Genomic DNA, 23577 nt, shown 5'->3' on the forward strand with positions numbered 1-23577 from the left:
CAATAGAGGAACGATAATTCCCTGCTGTCTTCCTGATATCAAACAAACACAGCACATAACAGTGACAGCTATAATGTTTTTTGCGTTATTTATATTATTTACAAGGTGTTTCAGCAGCAGTGGTCGACTGTGACTAAGTACATTAACGCTAACCGTTCTGTAGCCTAATGTCACTTAAAAAGACATTTTGGGAAATGCTATGCAGCTAGCCTGGCTCTACCCAAATGTAACAACACATACCTACCAGCATCTTTGTCTAATTAGCATACAATAACTGGTTTCTTTCATACGTGCAAAAAACAAGGTGTAAAAACGACAATTTGCCGTTTTTTTTAAGGAGGTTTACTTGCCAAATTCTATCTTGGGTGGTATCGGTTGCCAGGCAACTAGGGAGACTTCAGGAAGTTGCTGGTTCCAGCCAGTTGGGCAGGTAATCCACATCAAATTACCATTAGTGGTTGTGACAAGTAGGGATTTATACACATTAAACAAACAAGATAAAACATGTTAATTAATGAGCTTTGGAGGTGCAGGCAGGCACCTGCCTGGGCTGGCTGTTTCCAGTCTTTATGCTAAGCTAACCTAACCGGCTTGTTGTAGTACAGTAACTTAGCCACAGTACAGATATGAAAGTGGAATCAGTCTCCTCCTGTAACTGTAAATGTCGAACCTTTCCTTTAAGCACTAATTTGAGGCACTTTTGCTCATAAACTGTCACTTATTTCCATTTCACGCCACTTTTCTCCCCTTATGCTCCACAATTCAAAGGCAATAGCATTTGGATTATTTTTCACTGCACTCCCATTTATGTTTACTCCATTCCAAAATGCAATTTTTATTACACAATGTTTGAAAAATAAGTTTTTGTGGAAAACATTGACCTACAGGGTTTCATCTTAAAAATAAATGTCCTGCCTGTCTTTTAACTGTCCACCAGGAGGCCTAGAATACTTATAGTGAAATACAGGACAACAAGTAATACATGTGTTAAATGTTTCATCAGGTGTTTATTGTTACAGAGTTGCATAGACAACTTTTCTACTAGTAGGCTACTAAAGCCATAATGTGCTCTAAAAGAACCCATTGTCTTATATCACTGAGTTGAAGTCCAAATGTGGGTTGTGGGTTATGTTTTGTGAAAGCCAAGCAAAAGTCAATAAATAAGGTTATATCACAGTGTGTGTTTTTGGCACTGAGGCCTTGGACTCTCTCTCAGTCGGGTCTCTCCCCTGTGACACTTTGTCCACAGCCGGAGGTGTCCTCTGCGGAGATGAGGTCTGTGGGACTGTGGGTTTGTCCGTTTGCCTGAAAGAGGTCGTGCAAAAATGATTTCATGTTACTAATACAGAAACGCGAATGATGTGATGTGCTCTGATTGTCTTGGGTTGCTCACCTGCAGGGCATCGTTTCTGATGTTTTCCTCATCCTGTTGGTTCTGTAGATGTTGTGGCGCATCATCGGGGCCGATGCTGGACCTACGCAACACCGCCAGCTTAACTAACACAAGTTCTGACACCAGAGCAGTCAAAGATAAACAGGTGCTCTTCAGTGTTGACCAGACAGGTAACACGAAAGACGATATTTGCCCTGCATATCCCATCAAGAACGGGGAGGTTATGGACACTTTCAACACGCCAGCGGGGAATTCACTGATTTCCTGAACAAATTTAACTTTACAGATGTGTGAAGCACACGTTTCTAATTTAATCATTTGAATCATTTGTGAGCATTTATCTATTCCAGGCAGGTTAGATGTCAGTCTGCGTGCCAGTTGACGCACCAGCGCGTTTTGGACACCAGCTGAGTGCGCGACCCTTGCGGATTGGGAAACTTTTGGATGACATAATTTATCACTTTCCCTGAAATCCTTTTCGCTCAGGACTTCACCTTCCACCCGGAGCGGTTTGACCGCCACAGTCAGTCTTCTTCCCACAACAACACGATCTCCTTGGAGAAAAGCCTCCCACACTGGCGCCTTTGACCGGGTGCGCTCCGCTGGCGAGTCGCGCACCACGCCGCCGGCCGGTCCGAGGCTGTAAATCGAGGTGGCAGGCCCCTTGGTCGGCGGATTCCTGGTCCAGATATTCCCCCGACACCGGAGAACAGCAGACAAGGCAGAAGCGGAGGGAGTGGAAGCCATGGTAGCCGATAATATCCACAACACACTGTTTCTGTTTCTCCTTTGAGGTTTTTAATGCGCAATCTCCAAGCGGTCACATAACGTATAAAGGTTTATTTGCGTAACAAGTGGATTTAGAGGAGGGGGTGGGGGTCTTTTCTGCTCTAGTCCATGCGACCATAGTTGCCCGGATAGTCCAGGAGGGGGGTCAGGTGGGTGTGTCTTTAGGCAATGGTAAAAGTAAAAGTCTTGCATTCCAGCTGAGAAGTAGCAAAATGTGCACGAATATCAAAAGTAAAAGTACTTGTTATGCAGAATTGCCTGCAAACTGTAGCCTACTTGAGTAAATATAGCCTGTTTAGTTACTTTTCCTCACTGTCTTTAGGGGGAGCATGCACATGTAATAAGTGTTAAAGTCTATATTTGTCTGTTTTACATTGTACAGTTACAATATATAAGCACAGTACTTACTGCACAACACTGATCATGCTATTTCTAACTTACCTTTAACTTTAAAGACTGAACACTCAGGTGTATATATGCTAAACGACTTGTGTCATTCCTGCAGTGTGATATGGACTTTCATGATTTACATGTTTACATGTTTAATAAAAGAATTAGATAAGTGAGCCAGAAAACAGGGGAAAAAAGGTAACCAAAAAGACAACCGTCATTCTGTCAAACAGGTTTGTCAGCGTAAAGAGCTGAGAGGCACAGCTGAGGAGAGATTCAGTATTCAGCCCTGTTAACTGGTATGTTTACACCACTAGAGGGAATCAGGTGTCTATAGAAGCATGCAGGTTTCTGACAGGCAGCAGGCAACAAATCTGTTTTGACTCAGTGGACGACACGTGTCAGGAAAATGAACAGGAAGTCTCAACTGTACAATAAACAAGCACCTATTAAGAACTCAGACCTGTTAAAAGCAAGATGATCACTGTTGAATTTTAAGATTATATGAAAATCCAGATTATCTGTGAAGTCATAAATCTGAGTAATACATTTTCAAAGCCTCAGAAATGCTTTATTTGTTGATATTATTCTTAAGAGTGAGAAAGAAAATACAAATATATATATTTATATATACATCGTTCATGAATATGTACAACAAGCTTTTCTATAAACAAAATTTGGAGGAACGAGAAACCCTGAATTGGTTGTGGAAATTAGCCTGATACAATCAACACATACTTGTCTTCTCGTCACAGAACTGAGTGCATTTCAACATTTACAGCTTATTAATCATAATGGACAGTTTTTTATATACATACAGTGTTTCTGGCTTTTCACAGTAATCACAGATATGTTCAAAGAGAACACAAAGGTAAAAAAAAACAAAACATGCAAGTTTGCCCTGTTTCGTTCATGTGCAACGTTGAGCCTGTGTCCTTTGTTTGAAAATATGCTGCCGCCCTTGTTTTCCTTCATTTCTTCACTTCACTGCAGCTCAAGCAGCGTGAATGTGTCCCAGTGCTTAGTTTTATCTTCACCAAGAGCACAGAGGAGGCAAAAGGATCACTGAGAGTAAGTTTAGTGTGATATTCTCTCCCTGCACCTTAGTCTCATACACCCCTGCCCCCATCAGGGACCTGGCTCTTCAGTGGTTGAGTTCCCTTGATGTGGCCTGTGGTGCACAACCACATTCGGTATGATCACAAAGGCCAAAATCCCCACCAGCATGAGAGCCACAGTGATGGTGATGATGGACCCCACCACGGCGTAGTAGCACTGGTCCGAGTGGAACAACCTGCGCAGGCGACCTCTGACCCTGTTTGGAGGCCTGCCTACATCCACCACTGTGGTTGGGGCCATTCCCTGCTCCATGGCACTCAAGTGGAGGTCGCCACCACCTGCTGTCACCTGGGCTTCCTGGCTCTTTTTAGGCAGGGTGAGGATGTTGGACTTGGTCGGGCTGTTCGGAGGAGGGTGCTTCAGGAGCAGTTTGCCTTTACTGCGCTTGAAGCGGATGGACAGTGCCCTCTGCATTTCCGGTGGGAGTTTGCCTATGATGTCCTCATTGTTGCCCAGGCGGGGCAGGTCCTGGCCGTGGGGGAGCTCGGTCAGCTCGCGACATACGGGGCAGGACAGGGTCTTGAGCTCAGGAGAGGTCACGTTGATGCGAGCAAGGCACTCCAGGCAGAAAGTGTGCCCACACCCCAGCAGCTTTGGGGTCTTGAAGACGTTATCATATGAGCAGAAACACACAGCGCACTCAGTGTCCTCCACATCATCTTCAGGGGGCTTCACCTTCCTCCTGTCGCCCTCTCCCTCTTTCCTGTCTCGTCTCCGGGCCTCCTCACTCCTCCCCCGCTGCCTCCTCTCTCCCTGGTGTCTATCCCGTTCTCTCCTCCTGCCTCTTTCCACCCTCTCTGAGTCGCTACTCCTTGATCTCCTCACTTTCGCAGGCTTCTCCTTCTTCCACTGGTCCTCCTTGCTGTTCCTCTCTGTCTGGCTGAGTTTGGGTTTGACGTTGGGGGCCTGTCTGGCTCCGTGGCTCTGGCTCCAGCTCCCCTCAGGCCTGTGTCTTTCCCGCTCATCACTCATGTTGGAGGGATGTTAGAGGTAGAGCGTTGGCTGGAGTCAGATTCACAGTTTTCCAACAGGAGCTGTGGAAAATGAACGCAGGTGTTAGTTTTCTGACTGCCAGAAACTACCAGAACAGGAAACAGACTGTAGGTATTCACCTGCACAGTCACCACTGCTGTTTCATGATGATGAAGCAATAATGTCTAATCTATTATTGTCTAACATATCTATTGTGTTGATTTTTTTCGATTCATTCAACATGCATGCATGAGCTTTAGCCTTTGAGTTGCTGTGTTTGTTTAATAGGCTTTCCTGCACAGGAATCATCAGTAAAGATGTAGTAAGAGCTGCAGAAGGGCTTCAAATAGGTTTTAGTTAATGGGGTTTTTACTGCATGAGCCTGCCGTGTCAGTGGGTTGGAACCTGTTAAGTAAAACTAAACCACACTGCTGTGTGACAGAGCTTCATTGTTTTGAAACGTCATAGCAAGCATTCCATCATACGCGTCCATCTTACAAAGTCACTCATTAACTCTATTAGTGTTTTTAACCTGCAGGAGGCACACGGTTGGCAGCCTAGCAGCTGATTTCCTTTAAGTTGTAGAAAATGAATTTTGACATTGGGTTTATTTACAAGTCTTTGTCACTTTAGGATTTGGGAGCTTTAAAATAAGAGAAGTTGTGAGTTTGCCATCGAACAGCAGCAGAGAAAAATTTCCAAATGATGAAGAAGAAGAAAGTAAATCATTGAAGAGTTTGAGAGTTGTACACACACACACACACACACACACACACACACATACACACTGACCTGCTGAGGTAGATGACTGTTGCGACCGTCACCAAACTTCATAACAAAAAAAGCAACAACAACTAACTCTGGAAGTCCTTTGGTGTGTCTGTCGTCCCTGTTCTCCTCTTCTGTTTGTATCTTTCCTCTCCTACCTTGTTTTGTAATTGTAACGCAGCACTGCCTCCTCTGTACCCTCCTCCTCCTCCTCCTTGACGCCTCCCGCCTTCCCTTTTTTCTCTCCTAGTCAGACCTGTTGGACCAGCTGTAGCGAGCCAGAGCTTTTCACTGTGTGTGGAGTATGTAGATAATCAGGTCATTTACTTAGATAACTCTCATGTCTGTACACTCATAGAGGAAAACCTACATTGTACTGATACTCAGTGCTGAAATTGGGATTTGTTATGTGGAGGGCGCGTGTATGTGTGTGTGCAGCCTACAAAATCTGATTGATATCAGCCCCGGCCCAACTGCCAGCTCTCAGTCGTTAAAGCTGAATTGCCTTAAGAATTTAAACCATGGTACTCTATAAAACATGGATGTTGCCATCATGATGTCTAAAGAGCCCCAGTGAAGGCCAATGTCAGTGGCTCCAGCTGTTGGTATCTTGGCAGCGCCTGACTTCACCAAACAAAGAGGTGGTGCATGGGTGGAGCCGATGTGGCCTGGTTGCTGAAACCTAGCAGTCACTCACAGCACGATTCATCCCCATACAGTTGTCATAAATGGGGAAATTAGCCATAAAGAACAAAACTGCGTCTGTTCCAGGCTGTAAACATGTTTATTTCTGGTGTAAAGTTGGACATCTTAATATGGGAGTCTATGGGAATTGACTCGCTTTCTCATGTCTCAAGCAGACATCTTCTCACATCATATGGCATTTAAGTTTTATTCTCTACGTTTAGTCCCGTTCTGCGACTTCCTTCCTCACTGTCATCTGGTGTTTGCCGTGGCGCCATTAACAGGCGATGAAACACACCGTTGCCTCGAATAAAATGACTTTTCTGGGTTTAAACACTGTTGGAATCATTTGGCTTAATGTAAATACACAACTCAACAAAATATATAACATAGGTCTAGTTGTGCCTTAGACATTTTAATGGGGAAATGTGCATTTAAGACCCAAACTAATATCCCCCAGTCTTTCTTGTTGAAATGAGCGTTCAGCATCAGATACCATTTCAGTAGCATTGAGGATCATGTGGTTGAGAAGCATGTGAATATATTTTTGCTCTGTGATGTATCTGTGATATGAATCAAGAAAAACAACACTGTCTGTTGGTAAAATTCCACTGTCGCAGCATATAAAGTACTGTCAACACTGCACATACCAGCGCCTCATACCTGTCATACCTCCACTGCTCTCTTGCCTCTTCGTGGGTTTACCATCCAAACAAGAACAGCTACCTAACACAACCTTTTATCACTGCACAGTCCTGGTTACTCCCTTTTCATCTGAGCTTCTTGAATCTGAGAGAACACCCCGACAGAGACGACAACTCATGACAACAAAACTCATGTTACGGCCAATCGGAGTTAAATCATTCTCGTTAAATGTCAGCAGAACAGTTTCGTTCCCTCTGTCAAACAGCTCTTCCTCAAACGAAGTGACACGTCAGTCTTCTTGGGATAAAAACATGCTGCAGTATGAGGGCCTCTGACGGGACTTAGAAGTCAGCATTCTTATGAAGGATTCATTCAACATATTTTGCACTAGGTTACATGTTGCAGATTAACTCACAGAAGGTATTTCAAACTAGAAAAATTATGTTAAAACTGGTAGATCTGAAATCTTTTGGTGAGAACTAAAGGCTTTTTTATACATGCATGCACACAGGAGTGATTGTGTAAAATGTCTAAACAAAACTTTATTCCAAACCCATAGTCCCATTGTAATATGCCTCAACCAGCATAACAAGAGGATGATAGAAGGCTATTCAAATACCACATCTAAATATAACTTCTTGAACAATAGTGACCTTCCTGGTGCAGTTAAACCAGGAAAAAAAACCTGAGTTGATCTTGGCAGGTAAATAGTGGACTAATCACTGAGCTGTAAACTAGCTGGCAAAAACAAGTGGTTGTAAAACTTTATTGCCTTAGACAAATGAAAATAAACAAAACAAGGAGTCTCATTATTGGGACATCAGTCTTTGCAGCTTGGCGGAGACTCCTCAGTAATTGTCCATTTGCACACATTAACAGTGTGCTGCTCAATGTGACAAAGCCCATTTATTCAGGAAAAGCCAACAAAAAAGCACCTGAAAAACAAACTGACGGTTCATGAATGAGCTGAAAAACCCAGCCAGTGAGTCCAGTGCTGTTGATGCAGGAAACTCAGGTCCAAGAGGATTACCGTTTCCTCGTCGTGGCCCAGCTGATACGGCTGGTTTATGATTAAACCACTCGGTACGTTTGTGACCCACTTCTCATTGGACCAACCTCTCGGCTACACGTGTCTGTGCTCAGGCCATGGTGTGCAGCCAAACTTGGTCCAAATTTAATGCGCTGGATGCTGTGTGAGCGCTGCCAAAAACGCTGTATCAAGCTACAGCAGAATAAAAATCACATATAAAGAGAGGCTTGAACCATATAGCTGTTTATGTACTCAACTGGTACCAAAACACGACATTTCCACCCTCTTCCTCTTTACTTTTATGCAATTTCCAAACTTTCAAAGTCATTTTTCTGCTTTCACACAGCCCTGAGAGAGGAAGAGAGTGTTTATTTTTGCTATTGGTCCCCTGAGTGCAGTCTCCTGTTCAGCCCAGCTCCTCTTTTGTTTTCCCCTGCTTGCGGGGCATCTTCTTGCTGCTGCTGTCCTCTAGCTCTTTGCTCTTGTAGTAGTGAGGAGCCACTTCAAGCAGCCAGCCGCTCTCTATCTCAATCACCTGCGTGCAGGGAGAGAGAGGTTAATCAATGTGTTTGTACAGGCAGCGATGTAGTTAAATATTGTACAGGAACACTCGTCACACTTCCTCATCAGTGCGTTGTCTCATTCCCACAAGCAGTTTTCTGTGGAAGCTTTCATGCTGGACTCCATGAAAGGTGTGACTGTTATTTACACTTTGGCCTTTTTAGCGTTTAATGATTGTCTTCCACATAAAAAGTCACGTTTCTGAGAAACAGATAACAAATACTGCAAATATGAGAGAAGTTTAGACAACCTGTCTCATGAACTCCTTGGTGGTGAAGACCAGCTCGTGGTAGATGAGCCAGCGGGGCTGCTCCTCGAACAGCGAGCTGTTGGGGTGGACGTAGACCGTCTGCTGGTGCTTCACCGTCTTGTAGCCGCCTTTGCTCAGTCGCGCCGTGTGATAGAAATATCCTGCTGTCACCGCCTAGGAGAGGGACGAGAGTCTTACTGGCAAAGATGCTCGCAAATGGAGGTTAAATCCTCACCTGACGCAGTGGTATTTCTTACAAATAGATCACAGACAGTTAATCTGACATATTCAACTTCCCTTGTCAACCACTCAGGGGTGAAAATGATCCCAGTATTCATCACTATTGTAGGAATAGATTAGTGCAATGGTGTGAAAGGAATTCACTTATTAATCCAAAGAAGACATAAGAAATAATTGTGCATCCTCCACCAGTTACTGTTCATTACACGTACACTGAATATGTTACCTTCTATAAATATATCTATGTGGACACTGCTTTAGCCTTTATTTGGAGTACACATATAGATTATATGTATTATACTTTCTTTATGCAGTCTATAACATAGACTAGACGAGATTAAACTGCTACTGTATGTATCTTCTCAAAGACTGAGGGTCAAAGGCTTGAGTAAAGGTCTCAAGCTGTGTGCACTCAAAGAATGTTCTCTCTGGCAGGTAATATCATATCTGACCACCCACCAGCTCGACTGAACAGACTGTGTCTTAAGTTCCTGTCTGTCAAACAATCAGATCAGTAAGCAGGCCTCAGTGTTCCTGTGTGGACAAAGTACTGAATGATACATGAAATGATTAAACTGATGCACTGCAGCCACTGATTTGTAACATCTGACGTTATGTTGCAGTATTTGATAAACTGTTACATTTATCTGGTTACATGTTGCATTTTGTTATTTAAATGAAACAGTGAACTTCCTCATTCATCACCATGCAGGATAGAAATCAAGGTGGCGACAGCAGCACTGAACAAAAACAGCATGAGATAAGAGAACGTGATAAAGCAATAGATGTGTGGCATAAAAATCTAATTATACCAGTAACTGAGTTCTTCATTAGTTCCTATTGATGGCTGTCAAAAGTCATTTTGTGATACAAAATTCGAGATAAATATAGTTAATAAATAGCAGAAAATATGGCGCTCCAAGGGGTCACGTGGTAGAAAAAAAAAACACTCAGTCAAGAGGGACAATAAGACCTATAATCTGGAGTTCTGACCTTCAGAATAAAAGGGTTGAAATAATAAAAGTTAATAATCAGGGTCAGTGGAATAGAAGACGATAATTGCGTCCTCTCCTGTATGCTGGAGGTAATGTTGTGAAAATCAGCCACTCAGAGCTGTGAAAGGACAACGTTTTGAGATGTTTTTGTCCTTAAACAGTCAAAGAGAAACCACACAGAAGCTAACAGTGCTGTGACTACAGCATGTTGTCACTGCCATGTCAAAACCACGTGTCATCTTTTCACAATCTTAGAAAAAAGCCTTCAGCTCTGTGAGAATTAATTTTTCTCACTGCTGCCAATGCACATTTGTACATCAGAAAAAAAAACAGAAATAATATTGTGCTTTTGATTTGCTGCTGGTAGGAATCAGTGTCCTACAGGGCACGAGAAAGCAGATAATCCACTCTGTGACTGAGTCAGTCAGGAGTTTTGTATTGAAGGCAGGTTTCGTGTGGGATTTGCTCACAGACACCGTTCAAATACAACTTTCAGACCTGCTTTTCCAATCTTGTTTTCACAGATGCACACAAACTGTTCACACCTGCTGTAATCTGGGCCAGGTGGTGCTGGGTGTGTTCAGACGGCATGACACAGAACTCCGGCTGACAGAAAGCATCTGTCACACGGCCAGAAAGCACACCTACATTTGTCATTTCGCCTTAAAACAGAACAAGCGTTTTCAAATGACTAATTCACTCTCACACACGTTTTGCATGAAAGCAAGAACACGTCAGCTCCCCCTGGCTTACTACATGGAATACACACAACGCTACTGAAGCCACTTTATGGATTAAACTAACTACAAAGACTAATACAATATATAAGTTAGTTAAGTTAGTTTTGCCAATTCGGCTGCTGGATTTTTGACGCCGGCGAGGGCAGCGTGTGATGAAAAAGGGTGTGACCCAGCTAATAAAACAAACGCCCTTGCTTATCTCAAGTGGTTTAGGGGTGCGTTCACAACACACACAGACCCTGATATGAGAAGGCTATTCACACAGCTTCTGTTCAGAGATGATTGACAGGTTAACCTTTCACCTTCAGCTTAAGGGAACGACAGGGTGTTCCGAGGAATGATCATGCTTACAGTAGCCTGTTAAAAATACATAAAGCAGCTTCTCACCTCGAGGTCTTCTGTGCATTATTAGTCCTGTCCTCCACTGGATCAAGTCTCAAACACTCTCATCTTAAGTTGTTTATTTTATTTAGAAAAGGCACCATCCTCAACTTTTTTTGTATATTTCAGTGGGTTTTGTCTGCACAGATTTAGCTCTTCGCTGCTTTTATTTCGGCTTTCCACTATTGTTGTAGTTGCTATGACGTTTCCTTGCTTTGACTGTAACAGCCTGACTTGCTGCCTGCCTCTACACATAATCAAACAATCAAACCTCTCTGTTAATATCAGGAATCAAAGTTGAGATTCTGTGTTTCTGCCAGGAAGCTATGGTAAAACTCTGGGGGACTTTCTCAGTATCACTGACCTTGCGAATGGGCAAGCTGTCTCCCTGGGAGCTGACCACCTCCACCTCGATCCGATCCATCAGACCCTCCAGCTGGTCCCGGACGTCCCGGGCTCTTCTCATGGAGCGGAACTGGATGAAGTTCTCATAGCACCACTGTGTGGAGTAACCGCTCTCCACCCACTGAGGGAGAAAGACATCAAGACTGCAGTTAGCATAACACCTGGGTTCAAGGTAGGAATATCTCAGGGCTATTGAGTTTTAACCGGCCATGGATGTGAGACTGTGTTTCTCAACCTGTGGGTGTATATATGTATAACATATATATGTATAACAGGAATGGAAAAAAACACGTTTCTGCTGTTGGTCACATATGTCAACTATTGGATGGATTGAGACTGAGATGGATTTGACACACTTTGATGTCCATAGAGGATGAATCTTACTAACTTTGGTGAAACAAGGGCAAAACACTCTTTGGTTGTAAATTTGGAAACTTTGCTTTACAGGATGACAGAAAGTTTGGGAAGTGTAAATGAACAAATGTCATATTTTAACTTAATTTAGAATGACAACTGTGAATCAAAACATTGAATATATTTATAGAAGAAGCTGAAGTACAGAAAAGTAAATCTGTTTCTCAAGTCATTGTCCATTCACAGAATTGAGTCAAATATCCATCCTGTCCTTTCTCACAATGAAAATAAGTTCCAGGTTATAAAATGTTGAAATGTTGTGGTTCACCGATGTTGCGCAGGTCTGAACTAGCCTAAAAACATGCTGATGTTAAGAGCACATAGTTGAAAACTTGCTTCACTGTGTATGCACCAAAATGTTTGCATACCAAACACCAACACTAACTGTGGCCTCACATATTAATGAAGCTGAAAGAAAACCTCTCTGACGGATTCACACATTACACGCTTCATGAAGACAGGGTTTTACTGCAGGGGCACTGGACTGGATTGCATTCAATGACACAGTTGGGATATCAAGGCAGCTTGAACATCTTCAGCTCTTTATACCTGCGTGTAGACGTTGAGCAGCACCAGGTGGTCTCCCCCTGGCACCACAAAGTTCATCCTGGCGTTGTCGGCGTGCACCACTTTGTCTTTGGGCCGGTAAAAAATAGAGTTGTTCACTGACAGCATGGCCGCTATCGTCAAAACTTCGTTTGAACATTTGTACCTGGAAGGAGGTGGAGAAGGGAAACATGAAATAGTAATATAGAAACATGCAGAGCTACACAGAGAAAAGAAAGCAACATTAGCCATCATCCACCTCTTACCCGTACAAGGTTTTCTTGCTGAACTCCTGAGTATGGACTAAAAAAGTTCTCTAAGATCTCTTTCATCCATATCCAGCAAAAAAACAAAATGTCATGAGGTTGACAATAAAGTTAAAGCAGTGAAATAAAACACCTCTCACACAGCACAGATTCAACTGTCTTCTTCCAAAGCAGTGCACTGATATGTGTCAATATGAACAGGCAGTATACCAGCTCAAATCTGAGCACAAATAACCTTTTTCTTTTTTGTTTTACTCCACATTTCATTTGCCTAGTCATGCTTAACCCTGTGAATCTCTTTCTCTCTTAGAGATGCATTATCCAGCTTCTCCTGCTCAAAGAATTGAACTTCAAGCCTATATTTTCGAACAAAGTTCCTTATCCAGGGTTAATTTTGTTGTTAATCCTGTTTAAATATTCTTGTTTGTCATCAGCCACCGTATCCCCTGTTATTGGTAAAATTGGAGCCTATTGGATGGCCTATTCACTGCCAGGGTAACTTCCATGATCCCAAACCCCAGCTGCACAATCAAGAACTGGACACACACTAAGCCTGGGTGAGATTGGTATATGCAAGATTTAATACGTGAGATAATGCATCCTGTCAAAAGAACATCTACTGAAGGCTAATGCTAGCATCATACTGGAGACTTACTGCTCAGAGGCCAGGATCATCTTGCTCAGCATGGGGTCCACCGGTAGCTCAGCCATCCTGCGACCCAGCTGAACCCAGACAGGAACAATTTAATTGTTTAAACAATAAAAAAAATCATTCATTTAATCAACAAGTAAATACCAATGATTTAAGCAGTCAAACCTTTTGAAAAACATCCTCACATCCTTGATAATCACTGATTAACAAGACTGGTATGGTAGTTTTAAGTTGCAGACACGATGAGTCATCTCTCCTGTGTATCAGCACTTTCGATCAAGGAAGCCATGATGACAAAGACTCACAAGCACCAGGTATGTACAGTGTGTCATGCAAATATGCAGACCATCAGAGTGAAGATGGACATAGATTGTGCATGTCAAAGCAAAAGGTTATGCATCGGTTTTCTATGATAAAAATTAAGAGCGAACTGTTTGCTGATGACCCTCAGCTGGTCTGACTGGGAAGCATTAACCCATGGCTTGTTGTATATACTTGACGATAATGGAGGGAACATCACAGATTTTTCACAGATGTTTGGGGGTCTATCAGATAGAATAAGGAGACTTTCACTGTAAAAAGGAAAATAACTTATAATAAACACAATATGGTGCTGGGAATAATGGTACCAGGATAGTTACTTTTTAAAGATATCAAGGTTCTTAAGACTCTTTGACTCTGAAACCTCAAACCTTTTTCCATCGGGTAAAATGTAAAAAGAGGCTGTGTAACAGCTCTCTTTTAGCTCCGTTTTCCTCAAAGCTCCACTATGTTCACCAGCTAGGCTCTAACTGTGTCTGTCTGCCATTTGATGCTGTCGTGTACAGTGGGTTTTTAGATCTTTTCAGCTGCTGTGTCAAAAACAGCGCTTTGAGAGTGAAACAATGAGCTGAAACTCGCTATAAAGCCCAAAAAGCTGAGGGGAGCTACAGATTCAGGTGTTAATCCTCTGTAGGTTCATCACTACAAGCAAGGTCTTTCACATTGTGACATCATATCTACATTGTCATTATAAAAATATCAATTATAGCCACTGTAAGTGTATTGAGGGTTTGATAAATACAGCATAAATGAGAAGTACCTTGGTGAGCTCTCCCAGGTGATTGAGTGCTCCCAGGGCATACAGCTGCTCCAACGCTAAGACCAGAGTCTCATGAGGAGGTGGGTCCATGAAGTCAAAGTGAATGAGGTCATTGATGCCTGCAAGCAAAAAGTATTAGCTTACTGGACAGTCACAGCCACCAAAAAGTGATCTAATCTGCTGCAACTTAATGACTTCAATGTATGAAATGGCATCACTTTAAAAGTCATCAAATCGCACCCAAGAACGCTTCCTCCCCTCACCTAGACTTTTCAGCAGCAGGACTACATTTCCCAGGTTGGTCCTCTGGATCTCAGGCACGGTCGTCTCCTCCATCTCATGTTTAAAAGCCCAGGCTGTGTAAAGCCTGAAACATTTCCCAGCAGCCACTCTGCCTGCTCGGCCTGCTCTCTGGTTGGCCGAAGCCTGAGAGTGAAACAGAAACACACAGCTACAGTTGGCCAATACAGAGGCTAACACTGACTGCACCAAGGAAACACCATGCTTGAACATTCGCCTTTATACTATAACACAGCTTGTCGACTGCACCTGAGTGACTAAGTTTGGCATTTTGAAATTGTGTGCGTTCACTACACTCCTAGATAAAATTTTCCTTCACTTCGCTCGAACACTGTATTGCTTGTTAAACATTTAATACATGAGATGTAATACATGAGATAATGCACATTAAGAAAAACAGCGAGCAGTTACCCGTGAGCAGGGTGTGACAATGAGTGACTCCATGCCAGTGCGGGCGTTGTAGCTCTTCTGTTTGCAGAAGCCTGGGTCAATGACGTAGATGATGCCATCTATGGTCAGAGAGGTTTCTGCTATATTGGTAGCCACCACAACCTAGGATTGATCGGGAGAGAACACACATTGCCAAGAGATAAAGTGAGTAACCAATGCTCAAACAAAGAAGAATGAGGATTAAGTCCAGCTGTTAAACAATGGGGGCAAAAAAAACGTGCTAAAAATATCCAAACAAGGCTTTCCTCTGTCAAACAGTGTTAAAAAAAATAGTATTGTAAGTCTCTCCTCCAAATCTCATTGTGCTACAGCAGCCTCTATTGGTGAACAATAGCATGGACATTTAATCTGGGTAAATATATGAGAAGGCTCCTGCTTATTACATAACTGATAGATTAAACAGATAGCAGAGAGCTATTGTCTTCATTTATACCACTTAAACAAATAAACCTGTCCTACTCCACTGACCATTTTGTGTCTGCCAAGATGAAATATTAATCCCTCAGTGACCTACTACATCCAGGGAAACTGCATTAGGAAACAATAACTCTGCACAGACTTTGGACGGCTTACCTTACGGGCTCCAGGTGGAGTAGGGTTGAAGATCTTCGCCTGCATGTCTGATGGCAGGTTGGCGTAGATGGGAAGGACCAGCAGCTCTGCTATCTTTGATCCAAGGCGCCTGCATCTCTCCTGGAGCATCTCGCAACAAGCTTCGATCTCCTCCTGCAGGACACACACAGGCAAAGTGGTTAAGGAGTCAAACAACACACAAGGATAAATAATAAGAAGCTACCAATATTCTTCAGTGAACATCGGTGAAGTAAACAAGGAAATGTATGTCTGCTTTCATACCCACAGTTCAGTTCATTTGGTAAATCTGGTGTATCTATTTTTCCACCTACTTATATGTACATATTAGTTATATACGTAAACAAGTCCAGTAGACTGACGGGTAAATTGTTGACTGGACAGTTTTGGTGCCACGTGGACTCATATGGGGGAAATCATATTTCAGAGATGGACCTCAGGTCATGTTGGACTACACTGAAACTGATGTGTTCATCTTACGTGGTGTCACAAAGCACTCATGAAGAAATGTCTGATTATGAAAAAGAGGCATTACTTAATGTAACATTGCAGTAAAAACCCCATGTTTAATGAGGAACTGTTGAAATAAACAGAGCAGGCCTCTGTGCACAAATCACCTCTATTGTAACTGACCAGGAGAAACCATGTCTACAAGTGACTGCGCAACATGCAGGTCAGGTCCAGTTCTTTAGTCTGCACCAGTTTGTTTGGCAACTTTCACGTCTACCTAAACAAACTGAACTGAACAGCCAAAAAGCACCAGAGTTGTTTTAAATGGAATAAAGCAGGTCAGGAGTGAAAGCACACTCAGACAACGCTGTGCTTACAAACACATCTTTTAGGCAATTAAGAGGGAAACAAGGCACTTATCTGTCACCAACATACAAGAAACTGTGAGTTGTATCTTAAATAAATTCCATCCAAAATCGGTGGAGCATTTGCAGATATTATACACAAAACACAGCAAATCTCCCATTTCTACATGGTCCAAAACTTTGAACCGACTGAAAAGAAATCCCACACTTGATATAAAAACAGTACCTGTCCAGTGAGGAAGACCAGAATGTCTCCAGGAGGTTGGGTGACGTGGATCTGTAGCACCGACACCACACAAGCTTCCAGGTAGTCTGCCTCTGGAGCCTTGACAGCACAACATACAGATGCGTACATCGACAGAATGGTTAGATTTTTGGGGGCAGGCTTGTCTAGACTCATTTCTCATGTTTGGTGACCCAAAACAAAGGTCGTAAACCCGCCGCTAGCACAACAACCAGTCTTATTTATTATTCTTTGGCTTTTGTAAAAAATATACATTTCTGGAAAAAGTACTGCAGTGTTTTTATTCTGCTGTCGTGTTTCCATCACGACACAACCATCAACCAAAGAATCCACCAGTTATTTAAAGAAGGTAGGGTGCGCTGTGTTAGGCATTCAAATAACATGCTTGTTCGTACTTTAGTGTAGAAAATATCGACGGGGAACCTCCTGCCAGGGATCCTAAAGACAGGAGCGTCATCAAAGAAGCAGGAGAAGCGCTCGGTGTCCAGAGTGGCGCTGGCCACCAGCACCTTCAGGTCTGGTCTGAACCGGGCGATGTCCTTAATCAGACCAAATAGGATGTCTGTGTGGAGCGTTCGTTCATGGGCCTCATCTATGATGACCACACTGCGGGGAGAGTGAGACAGAGAGAGTGGGTAAAGGTGATCATTAAGCACAACACATGGGCAATACTGACAAATGTTCAATAAATGTAAATGAACAATGTGACCAATGGAAATGTGAATCTGCAGCGAGGACCTGTGGGAAGTTCATGGGCAACAAATGATAAGAGGAGCTGGGATCTCAGGCAGTAGAAGGAAAGTGTAAATACTAGACACTTTATAATTTTTAAGATGATATGTGAAAGTCCGTCATAATTATACATAATTATTATGTGTGTGTGTGTGTGTGTGTGTGTGGTAAACAGTGACCTTTGAGCAACAAAATCTAATCAGTTCATCCTTGAGTGCAAGTGAACATTTGTGTCAAATTTGAAGAAATTCCCTCAAGGAGACATCACACTGAAGTTCTAAAGTGCGATCACGAACACAAGAACGTACAAAAAAAAAGCTCATATTTTCCAAGACAAAATCACAAATTTCTGTCTGCAAAAATGTATCCTGACATGAAAACACAAACAAGCAATCTTACACCTGTGGATCAACTGCATACAGTAGTAACTTCATTTTCCGAACAGGTTAAAGAATAACTCCCTGTGAGGACCACTCATTGTGTCCCCTGTTTGCATCACCTGTAGCTGGCCAGGTCGGGCTCGGTGAGAAACTCTCGTAGCAGCATGCCGTCTGTCATGTACTTGAGGACTGTTCTCTCTGATGTGCAGTCCTCAAAACGAATACTATAACCCACCTAGATGAAAATATGAAGTTATTATGAAAACACTGGTTTAAGGGCTTTTACCCACTTCAAAAGGATGTGTGTGTGTGTGTCACAGTAGAATAAAAATATATATGTATAGGTGTAGTACTTAATGAAAATAAATGAATGTAATATTGCACAAGGTATTGCATCATGTCATAGCAGAATGTTAAACAACAGTATTGCAAAAATCAGTCTGTGTGTGGACACAGTGCTACATTATACAATGCTGGAGTTGAATAATCTGACAGCTGTTGAAGGACCTGCGGTTCACTATATGGTGAAATTCACTGCTTCACACATCTTAAATAGCATCCTTTAGCCCCATCATTAATAAAACTGTGTTTGTAATGGAGTGAAAATGAAGTGTGATCATTGTGCTAATGTGCCAAGCTCACCTCATTCCCAAGCTTGACGCTCATTTCCTGTGCCACTCTGGCTGCCACTGACATGGCTGCCACTCTGCGAGGTTGTGTGCATCCGATCTTCATGCCTCCTTTAGTGTAGCCCTGAGAGAAGAACAACAGCTTGATGAGTACATTCATTTTTCCCCACTTACCACTAGTGTTACCTTGTTGTGCAGATCATTTTGATTCTGTTTGGAGAGGTTTTCAGACTGCTGCCGCCACCTTCATACAGTGGGAACAATGGAATTTGCTTCTCAAGCAAGCGTCAGTAAGTCTTTCCTGTGTCACAAATCTTCCTGGCAACAGTTGTCTTGTTTAGGAATACTTAAACATTTTACTTTTCAACACTAAATCGCTTTCTTGCTGAAAGTTACAAAAGACCAAAACCACTTTAATGTCTTTGTGTTAAATGTGAAGATACAGCCAGCAGCGAGTTAGCATAGCTTAGCACAAAGACTGAACACAGAGACAAACAGCCAGCCTGGCTCTGTCAAAAGGAAAAAAAGCTCCACAGCTAATACTGAAAACACAAAAGCATGAGAACAACAATTTGTGGTGGTACAGGGGGGTCATTGTGGGACTACTTTTTGACCAGTGATCAAAATTAGCAAAGGATCAAGTAAAGACAATAAAACAGGAGCGTTGCTGGGGACAGTTGTGCTCCCCTGCAGCAAATTCTGTTGCCTTTAAGTGGACTTCTGTTACTAGATTTTACACTCACATCCTCCAAGAGGTACTGTGGGATCTGCGTGGTCTTTCCGGAGCCCGTCTCTCCCTCAATGACCAGGATCTGGTGTTCGTGGATGGCACTTAGCAGGTCCTCTCTGTACGGGAATATGGGCAGGCTGCGTCGGACCTCCTGCATGGACTGTTTGTTCAGCTCTGCCTGGGACAGAGCCGGGGCCTCCTGATCCTGAACACAACAGGATCTCACAATCAAACTCCATTTCATCCTGAATGATTAAAACGGTTTGACTGAAGATTGAATATTGTGGCACGAACGACAAATGGACTGCCTCAAAGTGTCTTCATCAGTTTTTATCACTGTGAAGGTGAAAATTGAGGCAAAAGTTCTAATAAAGAAGTAGAAAGTACCAGATGAACCCCACCTTTTCCATCCGAGTTCCCTTCATGGTAATGGCAGTGCTGACAAAGTCGATCATCTCATCCTCCTCCAGGATCAGCTGATACTTCTCCTGCTCATGCCTCATCCCTTGTTCTCGCTCCCTCTTGGCTCCGAAGCTGAGGGAGGCCGTCTTCAGCCTCTCCTCCTCCCAGCGGCCTTGCTCTCCTCCCAGCTCCATGGGAGTTTCCTCCAGCTCCAGCTCCCTCTGGGGCACCTCCTGGTCAGCGCCGGGAGGGAGGGAGGACAAAGGTGAACAACTGAACCTATGCACATCAGCAGGTGACTGTCTCTGAACATTGTGCCAGTCTTTCCTACCTTGCTTCTCTTCTCTTCCGGCATGTAGTATCTGTTCTTCCTCTCTTCCTGTTCTTTGGCACCGGCCTTTTTGTAATCTTTAGCCAGGTCCCGAAGCGTGCGTTTGTATTCCAGCTCCCTTTTCTCCCTCTCAGTCAGCTCGTCTGTAGAGAAAAGGTACTCGTCGTCTTTGATCTCTGCCTCCAGGTCCTCAAGCTTCTCTGCCTCTCTCTTCTTTAGATAATCCCAGCGAGAGCGCTTCCTCAACTCAGGCAACTAGAGAGGGGAAGAGGAAGATAAAGGATCAGATAACACAGTTAGGATTGTGTCAAATGATTTTTACTGTCTTTATTCCTCAGAACAAACTGCATTCTTCTGCCGAGATGTACAATTTTTAGACGTCTGTAAGTGAAAGGGCTAAACTATTGTGTTCAAAAACATGAAACAATTTTTTTCAGCACAAACAACTCAGAGCACCGACCATATTCCTCTGATCGTCTTCAGCCAACTTCAGCCTCTTCTGAGCTTCCTCATAAGCCTGGAGAGAAACGAACAAAAGGTAAAGGTGTTAAACCTTCATGACAGAGCGGGTCATCTTTGAAAGAAAGCATGAGCTGTGTTGTAATTCCCTCTTTTCCCACCTTTTTGTCAGTCCTCTCTGCTATGTTGCGAGTCTTGTCTTTGTCTTTCTGCTTCACTCGCTCAGCAAACGCATCTCTCTCTTCAATGTCCTGCTGTCGCTCTCTTTCTTCTTTCTCCCACTCTTCCTCTTCCTCCTCTTCTTTCTTGACAGGCCTGTTGTCCCTTTGGCCTGTATTATCCCTGATATTAAAAAAACCCAATCAAACTGCAGCTTCTGTACAATACTCAAGTACACATTCAAACTTTTTTTTACTCATTTAGAAGGCCCTGAATGGTGCGGCTCTTCCATACTCAATGGACTGTCTCTCCTTTTGTTCTTCCAACTGCTGCCCTCATCAAAGACCAAAGTACTTGAGGTACCAAAAGTTAACTTAGTGGTACCAGTTGTGTTTTCTTCTGTCACCATGTTGTTTTTCTCTGTGAATGTTTTCATCAGCTCACATTGTACTTTCTTGGTCAGTGGGCATGTCTGTTTTCCATACGAAATTCCTACTCTGGTTTAAAAGTTACCAAAGTACGTTGTTTCTAACTGGTTTTCCCACTGGTTGATGACAGGTGTGACTGTATGAACAGGGCAGGTGTTATTTTCTCCTCATTTTAAACAGTGCTTGATTATGATGACAAACCCAGCAAAAAATGGTACAAAGAACTAGATGAAACCATGACTGAAACAGCATTTACAAATATGATAAGATCAAAATAAATGAGAAATAATGGCTTAATTATTAAACTCCAACTACTGTCAGCAAATGCTACAAGACAGCCTGTCCTGCTCTATTATTAACAATGCACAATTATTGGATGAAACAACAGGAAAATATTAATGAAAATCTAAACAAGCATAATACAATCCAGACAAAATATCTGGATTACCTTTTAGGTGCTTCCTCCTCACTTGACGATTCACTCTCTTTCTTCTGTCTGATGTGTTTCCTCTTGTTTCCTTTGTCCTTATCTTTGCTTTTCTTTTTACCTTTCTGCTTCTCCCTCACAGCTTCTCCCTCACTGTCACTGTCCTCCAGTAACGTGTATGTCCGATTCTTCCTGTCCATCTCAATGGCCTCCCTTTCCATCGCCCGGGCTGGTTTCTCAACAACCTGCTTGCGAGGAATCTATAACACACAAATAATAGATTGTTAGAAGTTTCATTCCCACCAAAAATCCTACTACTGAAAATGCAAGCTACTACTCTCCTGCTTAAGGCATTTGCAGCTCGTGCAAAAATGTTGTAGCAAGTTCTCACAAGAAACAACAATAGAATTTGATGAATATACCTTGTCATAGAGTTCTTGTGCAAAGGCAGTCACACTCTGGTCAATGTCTATTGTGCCTGTCTGCTCAAGGCGAGTCAAAAAGTCCTGGGGACTAGACGCTTTCCGTGCAGTGCCGATCATGAATTGAGACACATATCGGTCACTCAACCCGAGGATGTCATGGAGACGGTCATTCACCCACTGCTCTAGGTTGGCCATTGTGCCTGTTGAGGAAGCAGTCACAACACAAGAACATGATTATCCATAATCCTGGTTTAGATTAAGCCACGTCATGACACAAACCGCTGGCTGCAGTATTGTCTGAATACTTGTATGAAATTGTATGAAATGTGCACAGAGAATCCAAAAGTATTACTGAGGTCATAATTAACAGATGTTGTACCTGACTACATGATACTTTGAGGTGTTCCTAATTTGTTGTCCTTCCTACTTACTTAAATGAGAGGGGCAGAATATTAGGAAAACCAAACTTACCTTGCACCACTAACCATAATTTCAATGCTAAAACATATAATTGAATTAATGCCTCAAAGAGTCAAAAAAGTGAACATTTTAGGTATCATAAAAGTAGACTTCATGGCAGAATACTTGTATTGGATTAGACTGTACGTGAACCTTATAGGGTAGCCACTGAGTGTATAATAACTATATGGTGAAGTTTTGCCCATATCTATACATTATATTTATATTTTTGTTTTGCTGTACGTCTGCATCGGATTCGCTATCGTCCCATAAATTTGTCTTCTGCGGTGTGTGTGACTATTAAAAACTATTGAGAACTGGAATCAACTCAGTTGCCACAGCCAATAAAGCCTGTTTATGACCTGTCAATGTAAGAGCTTTATGCTCTTTATGTTGGTATATATTCAAGTTTTAGTCTGCGGGCCGTAAACAGGCGATCCATTCATGTCGTGGACTGCCTTTATTTGTGCCACTGTATTGCATGTACTTTGCTCATAAGGTGTTTTGTAAGTTACCTCCAAATTCAATAGTAGACTTGTAAGCGATTCTGCTATTTTTTCGCATTTGGAGTCGTCTTTAAATTTTAAGCTTGTGGGGAAAAACGCGAGTACATTTTCACTGACACAAAAGAACCTCGTCGACATCACTTACCGTTTAGAAAAACGCTCTAATAACGTTGTTGTTATGATTGAGGTAGCAGGCTGAGTTAGCTAGCTAGCTAAATCAGCTAACTACAGTTACAAATAAGTTGATAGCTCAGCTGTTGCTCAGGTTTCCAGTGAGGACACTTAATGGATACGTCCATCCCTCAGTAGCCATGTAAAAATATTTATCTGCGGCCTTATTTATTCGAAAAATCACCACATAAATAACAATAATAAACGTTTGCTCCCGTTGCTAACGCGCACGCTGAAGTCGAAAGCGGAAACATGTCATGTAAAGTCATCGAAGAAGAGGAGAGCTGCACTCGAGGCTGCAGCGCTTACTGCCACCATGTGGCCATCTGAAAAACAACAACATCATCAGCTCGGTTACCTCGACAGTTATTTCAGAAAGCTCTCAGCACATTACAAAGAAACAGTGTGAGGAAAAATACCTGCAACCAGTATTACAGTATTGATAATTTTAAGGGTTGTATGGCAGACAATTTAAAATTTTCCACCTGAATATTTAGAAATAATAAAGGCAAGGAAAAATGCGTTTAAATTACTATTATTATTATTGCTGTTGTTGTTTTATAATACAAACTTTACATTGCCGTAATAAAGACTATCGTGCTTCTTAAAGCATTAGGT

General features: G+C 42.6%; 3 protein-coding genes across 3 annotated transcripts; all 3 read right to left on the reverse strand.

The window, feature by feature from the left end:
• Positions 1-1011: 1011 nt before the first annotated feature.
• Positions 1012-2190, reverse strand: LOC121611071. The gene is made up of 2 exons (XM_041943456.1): positions 1394-2190; positions 1012-1305 (listed from the first exon to the last, which is right to left on the reverse strand). Exons 1-2 carry the CDS (start codon positions 2138-2140, stop codon positions 1213-1215), a joined length of 840 nt encoding a protein of 279 aa, XP_041799390.1. The 5' UTR covers positions 2141-2190; the 3' UTR covers positions 1012-1212.
• A 938-nt stretch (positions 2191-3128) lies between these two features.
• rnf183 (ring finger protein 183) lies at positions 3129-5588 on the reverse strand. The gene is made up of 2 exons (XM_041943455.1): positions 5456-5588; positions 3129-4725 (listed from the first exon to the last, which is right to left on the reverse strand). Exon 2 carries the CDS (start codon positions 4661-4663, stop codon positions 3701-3703), a length of 963 nt encoding a protein of 320 aa, XP_041799389.1. The 5' UTR covers positions 4664-4725; positions 5456-5588; the 3' UTR covers positions 3129-3700.
• A 926-nt stretch (positions 5589-6514) lies between these two features.
• On the reverse strand, positions 6515-23199 carry dhx16 (DEAH (Asp-Glu-Ala-His) box polypeptide 16). The gene is made up of 21 exons (XM_041942470.1): positions 22934-23199; positions 21821-22023; positions 21420-21658; positions 20546-20726; positions 20386-20442; positions 19926-20180; positions 19594-19827; positions 19206-19397; positions 18476-18586; positions 17953-18068; positions 17117-17327; positions 16704-16802; positions 15645-15797; positions 15033-15173; positions 14585-14747; positions 14322-14440; positions 13244-13311; positions 12326-12488; positions 11322-11483; positions 8602-8775; positions 6515-8325 (listed from the first exon to the last, which is right to left on the reverse strand). The coding sequence occupies exons 2-21, from the start codon at positions 22016-22018 to the stop codon at positions 8197-8199; spliced, it is 3165 nt and encodes a 1054-aa protein (XP_041798404.1). The 5' UTR covers positions 22019-22023; positions 22934-23199; the 3' UTR covers positions 6515-8196.
• Positions 23200-23577: the final 378 nt, after the last annotated feature.

Source organism: Chelmon rostratus, chromosome 8, assembly GCF_017976325.1.
Source record: "Chelmon rostratus isolate fCheRos1 chromosome 8, fCheRos1.pri, whole genome shotgun sequence".
NCBI classification, from domain to species: domain Eukaryota; kingdom Metazoa; phylum Chordata; class Actinopteri; order Chaetodontiformes; family Chaetodontidae; genus Chelmon; species Chelmon rostratus.

Coding starts and splice junctions, on each gene's coding strand:
- LOC121611071 (XM_041943456.1), bottom strand. CDS start 2,140: ATGGCTTCCACTCCCTCCGCTTCTGCCTTGTCTGCTGTTCTCCGGTGT. Junction 1,306..1,393: donor TCAGAAACGATGCCCTGCAG/GTGAGCAACCCA, acceptor GACCTCTTTCAG/GCAAACGGACAAACCCACAG.
- rnf183 (XM_041943455.1), bottom strand. CDS start 4,663: ATGAGTGATGAGCGGGAAAGACACAGGCCTGAGGGGAGCTGGAGCCAG.
- dhx16 (XM_041942470.1), bottom strand. CDS start 22,018: ATGGCCAACCTAGAGCAGTGGGTGAATGACCGTCTCCATGACATCCTC. Junction 19,828..19,925: donor CGGAAGAGAAGAGAAGCAAG/GTAGGAAAGACT, acceptor GGCGCTGACCAG/GAGGTGCCCCAGAGGGAGCT. Junction 14,748..15,032: donor TTGTCACACCCTGCTCACGG/GTAACTGCTCGC, acceptor TTTCACTCTCAG/GCTTCGGCCAACCAGAGAGC.